Genomic DNA, 15,980 nt, shown 5'->3' with positions numbered 1-15,980 from the left:
GGTAATGCCATGTACATTGGGAGGTAATACGTACAGAGATGTGTTTTGTTCTGTCCCTTTGAATCGTTATAAATAGATTATAAGATCTCGGCAGAAATTAATTAATACACAACTATCTAGCTAAATTATCTTTATTTAGATTGGGCGTAATTAATAAGATAAAGTCATTTCGATTGATATTTGTTATTTGTTGGAAAATATTATTATGAATGATTTAAAATCATATTTTTCTGTCGTCCGCCACGTCTTGATAATGATTTAGTATGGAACAACTAACGAACGAACAAAAAGAGGTAGTCATAGGCGCTACCAAACTGTATTTCTCCATTTTGTGAGTTTTCATAACTAAAGTAGAAATGATACAAGTATTTTTAATTTTTTTCTAATCCAGTCTTTAATTCTTTGTTGAAGAATGTTTATGTAGTGATTCAGCGAATAAACAAGATTTTAAGGGTATAATTAAGGCTATCTTTTGAAATATTTGTTTAGAATTTACCAACGATTCGGTACTTTATGACCGATTCCCGAAAGAGTTGTAATGTAAAATGTCTCTGCATGTTATTTAACACAGAATAAAATAAACTGGAAAAAATATTATTCTGCTGTTTTAAGTTTAGCGATTATTTCGTGTATGTGACAATGAGGCAATTTTCTACAAGCATTTTAGAAGTTTTATATATTTTTTTAATTAAACAATAATTTTTGCAGCAGATAAGGGTATATATAATTTTATACACTTTTATGCATTATATATGTGAATATTTCTATCTTCATTGCAAATGCAAATTATCGAATGATTTTATCACGTTGTTCTTTCTATCCAGAATAAAAGAGATAACGATTTTCATGTATTCAGGCTAGCAATTCGTTCTTTTTGCAAAGCATTGAGTAAGTTATTAAAAATGAGTAATTGCTTACATGGGCTGTTTATTGCTTTCCCATCAATAACTGCATAAGTGCCAGGTAAAGTTTATGCACCCTGGTACGAAGTGAGGGCTTGAAAGACAACCCCTTTGCTTGTCATCAACAGCCCTTATCAGGGCTACCTCGTCTTATCTTATTGACTCGGTTACAGTGTGTTCAGGTGCTCATTGACCGCTGTACAGTGACCTTCTTTCGGCTAAAATCTTTTATTTTAAATTGTACAAAAGAAAATTATCATAAATTTGTGCTTCAAAATGAACCCCTTTAGGACATGACCAGAGTGACATGCCCGGATCCGTTATTGATTTCAAGCAAAAGCTTCTTTAGATCCTTCAGTTATAGCTTATTTTCAGAAGCTCAAAAATTGTCCAACAAATAGGGATTCGAGTCAATGAACTCTGTAAATAAAAAAGAACTCAGAAACTGAAAGTTTTTTTAGTTTTTTAACAGAATATTTATTTGTCATAGCTGACTACTGAAATTTTAAATCAAACACAACACAAATCATGTAAATAATGGCATTTATAATTAAGCATGAAAAGCAACAATAGAAATAACAAGAACATAAATATAAATGAAATAAAGCAACATCATCATCCATTTTGTACAGTAGGCAAATCAACAATGTCAAATAATCATTCATTATATAAAACAATAGAACACCGTTATTTAACCCACAACATAAAACACTCTTTATTGTACTAGGTATGATGAACTGTGACCGATATGCAATCTCATTTGCCCAGCAATAACAAAGCAAACTGTCCATGTGATTCTAGACCTCTATAAACTGTTGAACTCAATGCCACTATCAGAACCTCAACCATATACCACCTATATTGTTTGACAGTATACCAATCTAACCATATCTACACATCTACAATATGCCGACTAGCGTTTCTTGAGATATCCAAAAAGAATCCATAGAACGCTACAGGCTGTTGACCTACCATCATCTAACTAAAGGACAAGCCTTCTCTTTCCTTCCCGTCTCTTTTGCTTCCAGGTAAATAAGCAAACTGTCAAGTAATTTCAAATCTATACAAACTGTTGACTACCTAAAGGACTTACAATATCTCCTGCTTGCTCACAACAAAGAAACGGACATGTCAACATCGTAAAAGTTATATGACAATATTCCAGCTTTACAGCTTAAAAAGGTTGGAGAGGAAGACCTTAGATGTTCCTCTATGCATAATTTAAGGCACTAACAACCAAACAACATTGTGATATAAAGCACATCTATATACAAAATCATTTTATGAAAATATCTGTTGATTATTGCAACATTTTATCAAATTTTAAACTAGCACAATATAATGATTATGATCTACATGTAATTGAACTAAATGAACAATTTCTTTGCTCCAAATTATCAACACTTACAAAGCAAAATGAAATAATTCCTTTAAAATATATCTTTTCTTAAGTGTATATTATAAAATAGTAACAAAATCATAAAGCTGCAATAAATAAGAACACTAGCCTACATGAAACTACGGAATATTAATGAACTATTTTTATGCAAAATTGGATATTCAAACTCTTGAAAAGGCCACCATTTTTTTTACTTGTTTATGATTTTTTAAACAGTCTACAAATGTAAAAATGCAAATAACCATGTGATAAGTCAATCATGTGTAGTCCAATTCATTGTTATTGATATTTACTGACAAAAATAGCTAACTTTATACAATGAACTGACTAAATTGGCAGCAGAGAAAATACAATAACAGTTTTTTTTTAACAAATGAAACCCTTCTATGAATTATATGAAATAATGGTTTAGTACTGCATGTACTTACAGAAAAAAAATTTGCTACAATGTACATTTACAATAAATCAATTTTTCCAAGACAAATGCAAGACTAACCTAATTATACATGTACTACATGTACTAAAAGAAAAAAATAAACAACACAAGCATCTGTAAATTAAATGAAAAATCATAAACGTCCTGCCATTATATGTTTTATTAAAATTAATACTATCACATCACTGGTTTGTTGGTAAGAACAATAATTCAAAGATTAAACAAAACTTTGCTTTTACTTATTAAGTGTTAAAACACTAACCTTACCACGCTAATTATCTTTAATGGACTGACACATTTTTTTTCTGGACAAAACGATTCATCATTTTTTGGGAATATTGATTGAAAATCTTGTGCACAGCAAAAAAGTGCAGACCATGATCTTATTCTGCAATGGGTTCATAGGTAAATGCAGTTGCAGCCTGCATTTAGAACAACTGGAGCGATACTTGATCCCTATCTATGTTAAAGCATAAAATGTTCTTGCTTTAAGTTATATGTATACATCTTTAGCTGAAATGAAAAGTTCAATTAATTATTTATAAATAAAGTTCCTCTTCATCTTTTTCCGGAACCTCTTCATCATCATCAGACACATCTGCTTCTTTATCCTTACTGGCACCACCATCCTCATCATCTTCATTAGATCTTTTCAGAGACACCTTTAAATTATGAGCACTTTCTGACCTGGTGTTGGAAAAAAATAAAGATTAACAAGCTGTGGCTTATAATGACTTTTGTATAGAGATAATTATTTAAAATTGTAGAATTGAAAAGAAAATCTATATGGATATAACATAAAATCCTATAATATCTTTAATTACCTAATTCAACAACTTGGGATTTCTAAGAACTCTTTCATTTCTATTTAAAATTTATATAGTATAACTGGCTTTATCAACCAAAGCAAGACATCATCATCTACTTTCAGATATTTATATATTTACATACATGTATTTAAAATATGAATTTAAAGTTTGTATTATTTAGTCTGTTGTTTTTGTTGAGTTTTTTCATACCAGTAATAATCTAATAGTAAAATATTTTTTTCCACTATAATGGACTAACACCTGAATTTAAAACTTTTAGGGTTTTCCGAGCTTATTTGGAGTACAAACAACTTACATAAAACACTCAATAATTTGATTAATCTATGGTGAATGGTGGTGTACCATGTAGACAAAGGTAAATATTTGTTCATACCAGGTAATAACACTGGAAAAACCCACATTTAACAAGCTCCAACTAACATCTCTTTGCTTTCAAGTGACATCATATAATTACGCTTAAGGAATATCTGTATAAAACTCTTCAAAACTGATAAAAAATAGATTTGTAAACCTGGTAGATTGAGTCTCTTTTTCATCATGTCTTCCCTCGCCAAAAGCTGTATGTTTGTCATCATCCTTACCATCACCATTGTCATCATCTGTATTTATTGCATCATCCTCTTTACTGTTTGTGTCACTGAACTTCTGTCTGTGCCGTGATTCATCATTCTTTTTATCATCATGCACATTCTCTTCCAACAGTCTCTCTTTCTCTATGTTTTCAGTTTCACTGTTGCTTTCTTTATCACTATCAACATCTTCATGTTTGTTTCCGACAGAACGTAAATCTTTATCCCTAAGCTCTATTTCTAAACTGTCATCATCACTATCTTCATCAAATGTATTAATTTCTTTCAACTTCTCACTAAATGACCCTTCGAGTTCTACTGATGGTTCCATTTTATCACCATCTTGGTTTGACCTACTTGTAACCTGACCAAGTCTTCCAGATGCAATATTTGCTTTTTTGTTAGGGGGATCCGGTTTTCTACTTTCATCATCTGAGTCACTTAACATGTCTGATTTGTTCTGAACCTCTTTGCTTGATTCTTTGATTTCTTCTTTTGTTCTTTCTCTTGGTTTACTTCTATCAGTATCATGTGCATCAGAATCTTCATCATCTGATTTATCTTTATTAGTTTCTTGTTTTACTGGTTTAGTAAAGCTTTCAGCTTGGAAATTGTGTTTTGCTTTTCTCATCCAATATCTAAGATGGGTATAAAGTAACAAAGAAAGTCAAAGAAAGAAAACTTTTAACACTAATCTTTATGGGCAAATCGACTAAAAGCATTACATTTGCCGATAACAACAGCATTACAATGAAAACGAAGGAAACAAAAGAACTGCCAATATTAAAGTAGATAGGTCTTCCAGGGGCATATTTTCTATAAACCTTTCAAATACATATATTGATTAAAAATTAGAAATGTATCATTTGGATATTCTTATAAAAGTTGTTTGAGAAAATAATGTTGATTATAAGACTGAACCTTTACATTTGTATATGATGAATAATAATATTTTGTTCTAGAACATTTTATAATCTGCTATATAAATACATGTATGCGTTACATTGAATCAAGTATCTCACACTTGCCAACAACTTCAATATATAATTCTTTCATTGTATGCTGTTTGATTCTAAATACTTTCAATGTAATTATTTATTGTATTACAGACCTTCCACTGTAGACCAATTCACTTTAATGTAAGAAAATTTGTAAATTACATGTTTAACATTTATTATATACTATTACAAATGTACTTCATACAAGACCCTTACCTATCAGTTGCAGCTGCAACAGACTGTGAGCTGTCACAGTCCAGTAGTGACTGGACAATAGTGATAGTAGCCATTGCAGAATCCTGATCAAAACATACCAAATGTATCTCTTTAAGGTGGCGCTTAGTTGTTGACTGGTCAGAAAATATAAGCAATGCATCATAAAATGCCCCAATGCACACATCCAATGGGAATCCAAATGAGCCTGTTAAAAAAAAACATTCAAACATTACTTTTGTAGTAAAATAATAAACTTTATCGGTGAAAAATGAGTACACTTTATATCACTGTCCCAAACCAATCAATACATGTACTTGGTTTGCACTTGCTATGTCAATAGAGATAAAACAAAAGAAAGAACTTGAAATAGATAAATACTTCAATAAAGTCAACACCACATCATGAATTGATGAATTGAATGTAGGTAGGCATCATTTGTTAGTAATGTTTGAACAATTTGGTGGCAGAAATCAAGACATTTTCATAAAACAAGAATGCCATTAACAAAGTAATGGTGAAAATTTCTACCTTTTAAAAATTTGAAGGTCAAGTCATTTTAGGATGCATGTCATAAATCTTTTAACTAGAAGGTCAAGTTCATTTCAGGTTCAATGTCATATATTTTAAGTTGAGTAGATAAAGATAATCCTGATCAATGTTCCTATGACAGCATGATTAGATTAACTGGCAAGATCAGCCATTTTTGCATAAATTCAATACAAATAACAGTTGTATTCTCTAGATCAATGTCATTTCAGGTTCAATGTCATATATTTCTTAACTTGAATGTCAGGATTTACTTAAGTAAACCTGTGCAGAGGGTTTTGTGCCTAAGCATAAAGGCTCTAGTCTATGATGTAGATTTTATGGCTAAGATATTCAATTTTCTGCAGATTAACAGACTGAACAAAAACAGTATGCTCCCATTCCGTCAATCTTTAGATATATGTGTATAACACAAATTTTTTTAAACATACAATAGTAATTTAAATACATATCATTGTACTGTTTAAAGATATGGCTGAAACACAACTTGTGTTAAAGTTTTGTCTCAATCAATAGAAAAGAGACTAAATTGAGTCTCAAATTACCTTAACTTTTATTATTTCATTTTCATCAATATGTCATTGTTTACAAAAAACAAAATCACAAAAATAGCCATAATTACCAGCACTGATCAAAGGTGTGGCTAAAGACTGTACCCACAGTTTTTCATCTGCATATTGGAAACAGTTGATATACGTACATACTAGCATATGTGTACAAAAGTCACTGTCTTCTTCACGCCAAGTTGGTCCAGCTGTGTGTATCACAAACCCAACTTTCTCATTCAAAGTACCTGAAACATTGAATATATTTAAAATTTAAGACTATAAAATGCTGTCAGTGAAACGTGACATTAATGTTTAACACTCTCAATTTATGATGACAAAAAGTTCACCAACAAATTTTCTTATTTTTCTTGACTTTGACTTCTGCATGTGACTGTAACCTTAAGTGACAGGGACCTGAACTTTGTGCTTAACATTCCTCATCACATTGAGCTTAGCGGGCAGACAGCTATGATCTTTCTTTTTTATTTTTTAATTAGAGATAAATTTACCTCCTGCTGAAGTATGTGTAACCCCTGCATAATTCATTAGTCCGTTTTCTTCTACATAACGCTGGCATTCCATTTGTATTTCATGTCCAGCTGATGCCACAATAGCCCTCGATACTCCATACACATTGGTGAGGTCAGGGGTTGTGGGATTCACAATTGTGTCTGTCGTCTGCTTGGTGATATCGTCCATAGCAACGTGCACTTTTATGTTACCAGCTAGCTCGAACGTAAAACTTAATGGAACCTCGCCAAAGTCTGTTTGGGCTACATCAATACCTTTGGTCATCCGTGGAACAGCTTTTTGTGGTCTTTAAAAAGTTGAGAATAGCAAAATATTAGCATGAAAAACAAATGGCAAAAAAATCGTGTCATTATACATACAGTACATTTTCCCAATCAATGTTTTTAATTGATCAGTTTTACTATCAAAAGAGTCTTAACAATGTTTACATCAAATGCTGTGGTACTAACAATATATTACTAAATTTGATGATTTTCATTCAAAAATAATTGTCAAAAGGAAACTGATATTTTGACAGCTTTGAAGGAAAATGTTTTGATTTAAAACCTTCAGTAGGTGTTGCAGAGTATTGTTTTGATATCTAAAATAAAAACAAAGTACCATAAAATTAAAAACAAATTTTTTTTGGTTGAGTTTTAGGTTTGACCAACAGTCAGTATAGGTTATATGGCAACTTTCTAGCTTAACTGATCCATCAGAAGACATTGGGTGCCCTTCTGTGCATTATTTCAGGCATGAACGGGCCCACAAGTTGAACCACTTATATTCCGTAAGCTAGCTGGATAGCTTCCGCACATGAAAGAATCCAAAGATTCTGTTGGCATTCTAATCCACAGAGGAGAGGGGCAAGTGGTTTGAAGTCAACAACCTTAACCACACTGCCACAGAGTTTTTATCTGAAAGTGAAACTCTGAAAGTGAAATACCCTCTTATTATCCCTTTAACTCATAATGTAACACAAGGGCTAATAAATGACATTATTATGAAACTGTAGAAAAAACATCTTAAAACATACATACCTCCTTTTATTTTCATCAAAATTTGTGTCACTCCCGAACGCCACTCTTCTATCATAGGCAGCAGCTAAATTAGCCTCATTCTCACTATCAGAGTCGTCCCCCTTATCAAACCTATTGTACGATTTTCTCCCTTGACCCCAATACTCATCAGCATTGAAATTGCCAGTAGCTCCATGGCTGTTATTGTAATAGTAATTATCATCCTCATTCTTGTCATCCAGATTTGAACGCATAGTTTTACTGTATAATTTACTTCCGGTAGAACGGGATTTAGCCGTTTCGCCTTCTGTAGCCAATGCATTTTTGTTCTTTCTCCCCCTTTGAACGAAATCTTCATTATAACTGGACCGGTCTCCGGACATTTTACTTAGGTTAGACATTGGAGTGCCGGTCGAGGCTGGCAGAGATTTTGGCTGCTCGTCGCCTCTAGGTTGTTTTACAATTGGAATGTTTGGACGCTTGATTTGATGACTACGAGGAGGACTTTCATCTCGCGCCTCGGTTTGTTTTCTCTGTGCCCCTCCTTGTGATATCCTATTTGTATTTAATACAGGACTACGTAACTCATTACCTGACTGCGAGTCCGGTAGATATGCATCTAACACAGTGTCCAGATACTGCATTGCCCACTCAATCTACATAACATAACAGCTAGAGAACAAACACTAATTACAAATGAATGTATACTTCCATAATATATCATTTTCATAATTATAATGAATGGGATAGTAAAAGTTCAAAAAAAAAAATATTGATTGAACTGTATTTATGTTTGAGTCTATTGACATTATTGAATTTACATTTTCCATGACTAAAACACATGCCCTTCTCTCTTTGACAATAAAATATAATGCCATTAGTCTATCTCTTTATTTCGAACAAATATTTCATTGATCATTCATTTTCATATTTATTGAGTGATCTTATCAAACAAATTTTAGTTTGTAAATTTTAAATGTTATTTCTGACACAGACTTTAAGGTCAACAAATATGGAATACTGATTCAATTTATATGTAATTAGCTTTGGTCCGTACATACCTTATACCAAGATCCATCAAACAGATATCTTTCTTTCTCATATTGAAAGTTTATGTTTATCTCCCCTATAAACTGCAACTCATCAACAAGTTGAGGGTTTACACTGAGAATGTTGGAAACATCCTTCTCTAACTCTACCACAGCACGACGGAAAACCTAAATCATAGCAAATAATTGTTTGTATTTTATAAACTTGAAACTAGAAATGTATCCATTCCACACTGATGTCCCAAACTGAACTCCATTTGCCATTCATTAAGGCATATTCACACACTTATGCAAATTTTATTGAAGGCAAAGTGTTATATTAATAAGGAATACATATAAAAATAGTATTATAATTAATAAATTTCACAAACCTTATAATGACCGAGGAAACTAGTTATTGATTAGACAAGGATTTCACATTAAATGCTGCAGTGACCTTGACATCCAAATGAATAGGGGATCCATTGGCTATACCAAGTTAAAAAAACCAAGGTTTATTCTTTCTCAAGTTATTGTTGGACAGGGAATTTACACTAAATGCCACTGTGGCATTGACCTTTGACCTGAAAATCAATAGGGGTCATCTCCTGCTCTTACCAAGAAACATAAACTACAGCTATTCCTTCTCAAGGTATGGATCTGAGACAGGGATATTACATTAATGAATAGCGGTCATCTAACATACATGGGCAATGAGCCTAACAAGTAACATAAACCATTTGTTGTTCTTTCTCAAGTTACTGACTAGACAAGGATTTAACATTAAGTATCACTTTGACCTTAACCTTTGTTCTAATAACCTCAAAATCGTGAACTTGACCCTAATGATCTAAATATCAATATGGGGGGGGGGGGGGGGGGGGGTTTACTGAACACACGCAATGTCCCTACTTAGTTACATAACCATTATTTTGGACAAGGTTAATCACTTTTGGTTCAAGAAGGTTGCAAATGTTTGTTAGTCAGTTTGTTTGGGTTTAAAGGCACACTGACCATGTTGAAGTAAAAAGATATTACCAAAATTGACACCATAAAAAGACCATGAAAACCTTTATATGATAAGTACTGTATTTTATGTCTTTCAATGTATAAAACTGAAACCAAATTTTATATTTCACTCAGTTTCACAACAGTTTGATATGACTTATATCTCATTGTTATATTCAATATCTTACTGAAAATCATCAGATAAACTACTGCATGTTTTAACATATGAGCCGCGTCACGACAAAACCAACGTAATGCGTTTGCGACCAGCATGGATCTAGACCAGCCTGCGCATCCGCGCAGTATGATCAGGAATCACTGTTTGCTATCAGTTTCTCTACTTGTTATAGGGTTTGTAAGCGAACAGCATGGATCCTGATCAGACTGCGCAGGCTGGTCTGGATCCATGCTGGTCACAAACGCATTATGTTGGTTTTGTCATGACGCGGCTCAAATGCAGAAATTCTAAATTTTCCCAATATTGATTAGTCTGGCAAACTTTCTGTACAATGTCAAAAAGAATAAAATATTCCAGTTGTAGACTTGCTATGTCTATGTAGTGAAAGCTTGCTGAAAAGCATTAAAAATGTACCAGTTTTCACTACCATAAAGTATTATTAAATGAGTGGTTTGTTGATGTCAGTTCTCTTTTTAAGCATATTTTTAAAACTTCTAGGCCAGCCTTCTAAAAAACCTTGTTACATTCTTGTCGTGACTCATGCCAATTTGAGTTTTGCAGGTGCCAGGTAGGTAAAATAGTATTTTTTATCTAAATATTTTTTTATCTGAATTGTATGGATTAAAAAAAAATATTAATGCTAATAGTACAGAACTAAAACTTAAAAGTTTCGAAGTTTTATTCAGTATATATCCCTAACTTTACAATGCAAAAAATAATTACACAGACAAATATATGGAAGTGGATTCTCATTGACTCTGCTTCCATGTTTAGCAAAAAAAATTTTTTGTTTGTTTGGCAATTATTATTTTTGGGTAGCTGTGATATTTGTGGGAAGGTTTCAGGAGGGAAAACAAACACTATTTATTTTAGGCCCTTGGAAAATCACTAGATGAAAGTACTTAGTCCTACTGTTTAAATCACAGCAATGGAACCCATATAATCATATATAAAGATGATAACTGATAGTGCATAATACCTGTTTAGGGGTTGCTGATACGCCAACAGGCTGTCCCGATAAAGTATGCTCCCTTTTAAGAACCTCCTGAACAACTGAAGAAAGATAAAGGAAAAGTAAAAACACATAAAAATTTATAATTGCTACTTTTTTTTATAAAAATTTAATGTAAAGAATTAATTTAGTTTTTTATGTCATGTAATCTAAATGCATTTACCGTCTTGTTTCCATTTTCCCATGCCCCCCTCACCTTCACACATCCCTCTAATTAGAACCCTGTCCCCCGCCACATTTTATAGAAAAACAATTAATGGCTCTCCAGTAATGTTAAAATCATTAGAATAGAGTAATCCTGTATTATAATACATTTGTAAACATATATTGTATCTTTAATAAACATATTTCAAAGCACATTTTTTTTTTTATAGTTCTAATTAGTGCCCCACTTCCCCACACACCCACCCCCCTTTGAAAAAAATGCAATCCCCAGGGGTGTTATATGAAAACAATACGGTAAGTGATCATGACGCTGTTTACTTAGTTTGGTGTTGATTAAATGACTGGCTTGTTAGTTCCAAAACATAACCTTATTTTAACCTTGGCAGCACCTATATGTCATGCTTAGATTAAAGTTACATTAAATAAATTTCATAAAAAAAGAAATAGCGACATTTCATTAATAAATTGGGTTTCATATCGACTCCAGATCTTATTTTGGTGTCCAGGCAACCAAAATGAGTTTAATGAGCATACAAATGTGCAACCTCATTGTGGCGAATTCGGAAGTACAATTTCTGTTTGCATGAGAAACACCGCCTTCAGATCACCCGTACATCAATATTAAATCAACAAACATGACTATAAGTAGCAGTCCTAATTTAACGGTATATTTCCGCATTGTAACGGATATTTTCATACAAATTTAATCTGTTTTATGAGATGATTATTTTTTCTGAACCACAGGCCTAGTGCACCGTGAAGCTTAAACGGTAAAAGTGTGTTTGCACAAGAAAATCTTATATTTGCTGTGTTCCGGATAGCAACTATAACTGCGTGAAGTAGCGCATACACGAGCTGATTATAGTCTTCATTTGCATGTTAAAATTTGTATATGAACTTTAGTGTAACCGTGGGGTTTTCCATTTAAAATCCTAATTTATGAACAATATTTGATGAGATTTACAACGATACTGTTAAAAAGGTTAATGAAACTGTAGAATGCTTGGTTTTTAGGCCGACGGCAAAAATATTTTAACATATTTATTTAATGTAACTTTAAGTTGATAAAAATTAAATAAACATTCAAATTTCATGCAAAATTTAAGGTTTAGTGATATAAACATTATACACTGACTGAAAATTGATGAATTGAAATCTGTTTATTTTTCTTCTATTTCATCCAAGGTATTATGTACCTGAGCTCAGTAATTCTTAAAAAAAAATTTTCATTCTCCAAATACCGTAAAAGTGTGATATCAGTACCTCTTTTATCATCAAAAATAACAACAGCTGTTGCATGGGGTAGGGGATGATATATATTCTCTATATGACCTCCACCATTCCTGGGGTTACTGAAGTACACCTTAAGGTGTTTGTCAGTAATATTGTCCGGTAAGCCAAATACTCGAATCCCATACATATTTTGTTGAACTGAAATAAAGTAAAAAAGATTGAAAAAAACTGATTGATTTTATGATGTTATGGAACAAAAGATGGTTAATTGAATTTAATTGTTCTTATAAATCCTTCAAATTAAGCATGAAATAATGAAATTATAATTAATAATAACAATGAAGCAAATAATTATATTCTTGCACATCAGACTGTTATTTCCATTAGTTTTACCCACACTACAAATTTTATCTGGCATGGGGATGCCAGATATTTCAGACTCAGTGGTGTTTCCATTAGTTTTACCCACACTACAAATTTTATCTGGCATGGGGATGCCAGATATTTCAGACTCAGTGGTGTTTCCATTAGTTTTACCCAAACTACAAATTTTATCTGGCATGGGGATGCCAGATATTTCAGACTCAGTGGTGTTTCCATTAGTTTTACCCACACTACAAATTTTATCTGATATGAGGGGTGCCAGATATATGAGGTCATGTTTCCATTAGTTTTACCCATGCTGCAAATTTTAACTGGCACAGGGGTGCCAGATGAGTTGCGTTCACCATTATTTTGGCGCATGTGTGCATGTCACTATACCCCCTATTTAAACAATGGTGAATTATTGTGTTCGATTATTCGAAATCAGAATGATGCAAGCATCGTTTATCGCCCAATGGGCAAGTACCCTCAGTACGGATATTCCTATCTGAAACTCTGCAATACATGACAGTTATTATCAGTCTAGTAAAATGAGGCAAGACAGGCAATGTCTAGTAAATAGTATCCCTACATCAAATACAGATTTCCTCCAACTTTACCATATATTAGTACTCCTTCTTTCATAGCATTTTACTATTGGATAAAGTCCCTGGCAACATAGCCACCCTGCCTGACTTAGGTCTGTTCAAGGGCAAAAGAAGTGTTGCAATAATAGCCTAGCTCTAAAAGTGTTTTAACTAATTTAATCTTTTGACTTTTTCTCTCACTATAAACATTTTAACCATAACTATAACACTTCCAGTCTCACCTTTCCACATGTTAAGTTGTTAACAATATCTGGACTTAATTTTGTTCACCTTTTACAAAAAGTCCAACACACACTTTAATAATTTCCTGTCTATAACACTCGCAAGAAGGGTTATTAATTGATATTATATAGAGGATATTTGTTTACTTCAGTGCAAGATCGGAATATATTTCACTGAGTGAGCACCAAAAGGTATATTTCACAAGTGGCGCCCGAGTGAATATGAACTCTTGGTGTTCACGAGGTGAAATCTATTTCGATTTTACATTAAACTAAACAAATTTTCTTTTTATTATATGCAAAGAAATGCTTAAAAAGACATTTTAGCCTAGTACTAAATGAAAAGGGCGCCAAATAATAGTACAACGTGACATCATTTACGACGTCACATCATTAAGTTGGTTTCCAGTACTGTGAACGCTTGTATTTCACTGAAACAATGTAACGGGCTCAAATATTCAAAACAGTGAAATTATCAAATTGATAATTTCACTGTTTAAAATAGTGTGATTATCAGTTTTTATTACACTGATATATTTCTATAAACCACCGAAAAGCATGTAATAAATAATATTATAGTGATCGACATGCTAATAAGTCACTTTATCTCCATTACAAAAGTTGTCAGTCCTACAATACATTTAAATATTAAAACCAATTGAAATGGATTGAAAATCTGTGTCAATCTTTTATTACAAAATAACTTTATAAATAAATCCCACAATATGTTATCTGAAATTGGGACAAATATTGTCCCAGCCAGGGTCTTTCAAATTCTATTCGCTGAATATTAACTGACTTGGCGGGGTACGTGTGCCTTCGATAAACTTTGTTCTTTTTTTATCGTCCGAGTGACTTTATTAAACATCAACAATTCCATTAATACTTACAGAAATAACAGACTCCAATCCAGTACAATAGCTTTTCAAAGCAATGAAAACGTTTTGTCTTTCGGTTTACCTTACGTCCTTAGTCTACTTTCATTTTAACTTCCTTTTAATAAAACGAGGGATAATTTTTAAAATATTACAAATAGCAATAAAACAGGTTTGAAAAATTATAGTCTGGTTTAAAGTTCACTTGTGCAACTCACCAACTATCTTTCCTGACCAAAAACAACTTATAGATTAAACCGGAATTTTCCGAAATTACGTTCCTAAAAAATTGAAACCGAAAGTGGAAATTCCCATTTTATGTTGAACACCACTATTTTTTCGAAACCCATCTTCTGTTAGTATAAGAAAAGGACAGTACTGTGTTATGTTATAACTTAATAATTTGCCGAAAAATCATTACATTATACCTTGAAAAAATTAGTACAGAAATCTGGTAGTTATGATACTTGATATTAAAAACCAAAATTAGGTGTTTTCCACAAATCTATTTCTGAAACAGTGACCTTACCTGTGTACATTTGTACATCTCCAATATATCAAGGGAAACTAACTTAGATTTATCTTGCTTTGCACGTATACGATTTCTCTCCCTTTTACCAACAGATACCAGTATGAATGAATACCAAAAATACCAGTTCGATATCATTTGATTTTGTCACCAATGTGATATCATGAGACATGCATCTTCACTTCAGCTTGGAGGTTGACATACATGATATGTTGACCCCATATATGCCTATATTGACCCCATATATAAGTATGGGTGGGGCTTCTATAAGTTCTGTACACAGCAACCTTTTTTCTAAAGGAGAAATTTGTTTAAATGAGTTGACAGTTAATGTCATTTAAAAGTCAATTAAATAGTTAGTCAAAAATGTTTCAATTATTTTTCATTATGTTGGTTTGTCAAACAATGGAAAAAAACGTCCAGTAACTAGGCCTATAAAACACAATAATTTGACCATCAGATTCAAGTCCTTTATGAGTCTAGGTCAAGATTAGTTACGTCTTATTGATATAATTTGACCATCAGGGTCAAGTCCTTTATGAGTCTAGGTCAAGATTAGTTAAGTCTTATTGATATAATTTGACTGTCAGAGTCAAGTCCTTTATAAGTCTAGGTCAAGATTACATGTAGTTAAGTCTTATTGATATAATTTGACCATCAGGGTCAAGTCCTTTAATTATGAGTCTACATGTAGGTCAAGATTAGTTAAGTCTTATTGATATAATTTGACCATCAGGGTCAAGTCCTTTATGAGTCTAGGTCAAGATTAGTTAAGTCTTATTGATAT

General features: G+C 32.5%; 1 protein-coding gene across 2 annotated transcripts; it reads right to left on the bottom strand.

Moving 5' to 3' along the window:
* Positions 1-1,347: 1,347 nt before the first annotated feature.
* Positions 1,348-15,008, bottom strand: LOC132732426 (uncharacterized). 2 transcript variants are annotated; one of them, XM_060718842.1, is made up of 10 exons: positions 14,883-15,008; positions 12,628-12,795; positions 11,167-11,240; positions 9,035-9,190; positions 7,995-8,629; positions 6,954-7,261; positions 6,519-6,689; positions 5,351-5,555; positions 4,079-4,774; positions 1,348-3,424 (listed from the first exon to the last, which is right to left on the bottom strand). In XM_060718842.1, the coding sequence occupies exons 2-10, from the start codon at positions 12,782-12,784 to the stop codon at positions 3,277-3,279; spliced, it is 2,550 nt and encodes an 849-aa protein (XP_060574825.1). In that variant the 5' UTR covers positions 12,785-12,795; positions 14,883-15,008; the 3' UTR covers positions 1,348-3,276. The 2 variants fall into 2 exon arrangements, with proteins under 2 accessions (XP_060574825.1, XP_060574826.1); XM_060718843.1 differs by lacking the exon at positions 14,883-15,008 and adding an exon at positions 14,680-14,819.
* Between the last annotated feature and the right edge of the window lie 972 nt (positions 15,009-15,980).

Source organism: Ruditapes philippinarum, unplaced genomic scaffold (assembly GCF_026571515.1).
Source record: "Ruditapes philippinarum isolate M1 unplaced genomic scaffold, ASM2657151v2 ctg4886_1_1_1_1, whole genome shotgun sequence".
NCBI lineage: Eukaryota > Metazoa > Mollusca > Bivalvia > Venerida > Veneridae > Ruditapes > Ruditapes philippinarum.
This window is presented reverse-complemented; position numbering and strand designations above follow the sequence as displayed.

What these genes read in the sequence shown, in the direction of transcription:
- LOC132732426 (XM_060718842.1), bottom strand. Translation starts at nt 12,784, where the DNA reads ATGTATGGGATTCGAGTATTTGGCTTACCGGACAATATTACTGACAAA. An exon ending in TTGATGGATCTTGGTATAAG is followed by an intron (nt 8,630 to 9,034) that starts GTATGTACGGAC and finishes TATGTTATGTAG; the next exon opens with ATTGAGTGGGCAATGCAGTA. An exon ending in AAAGAGACTCAATCTACCAG is followed by an intron (nt 3,425 to 4,078) that starts GTTTACAAATCT and finishes TTCCAACACCAG; the next exon opens with GTCAGAAAGTGCTCATAATT.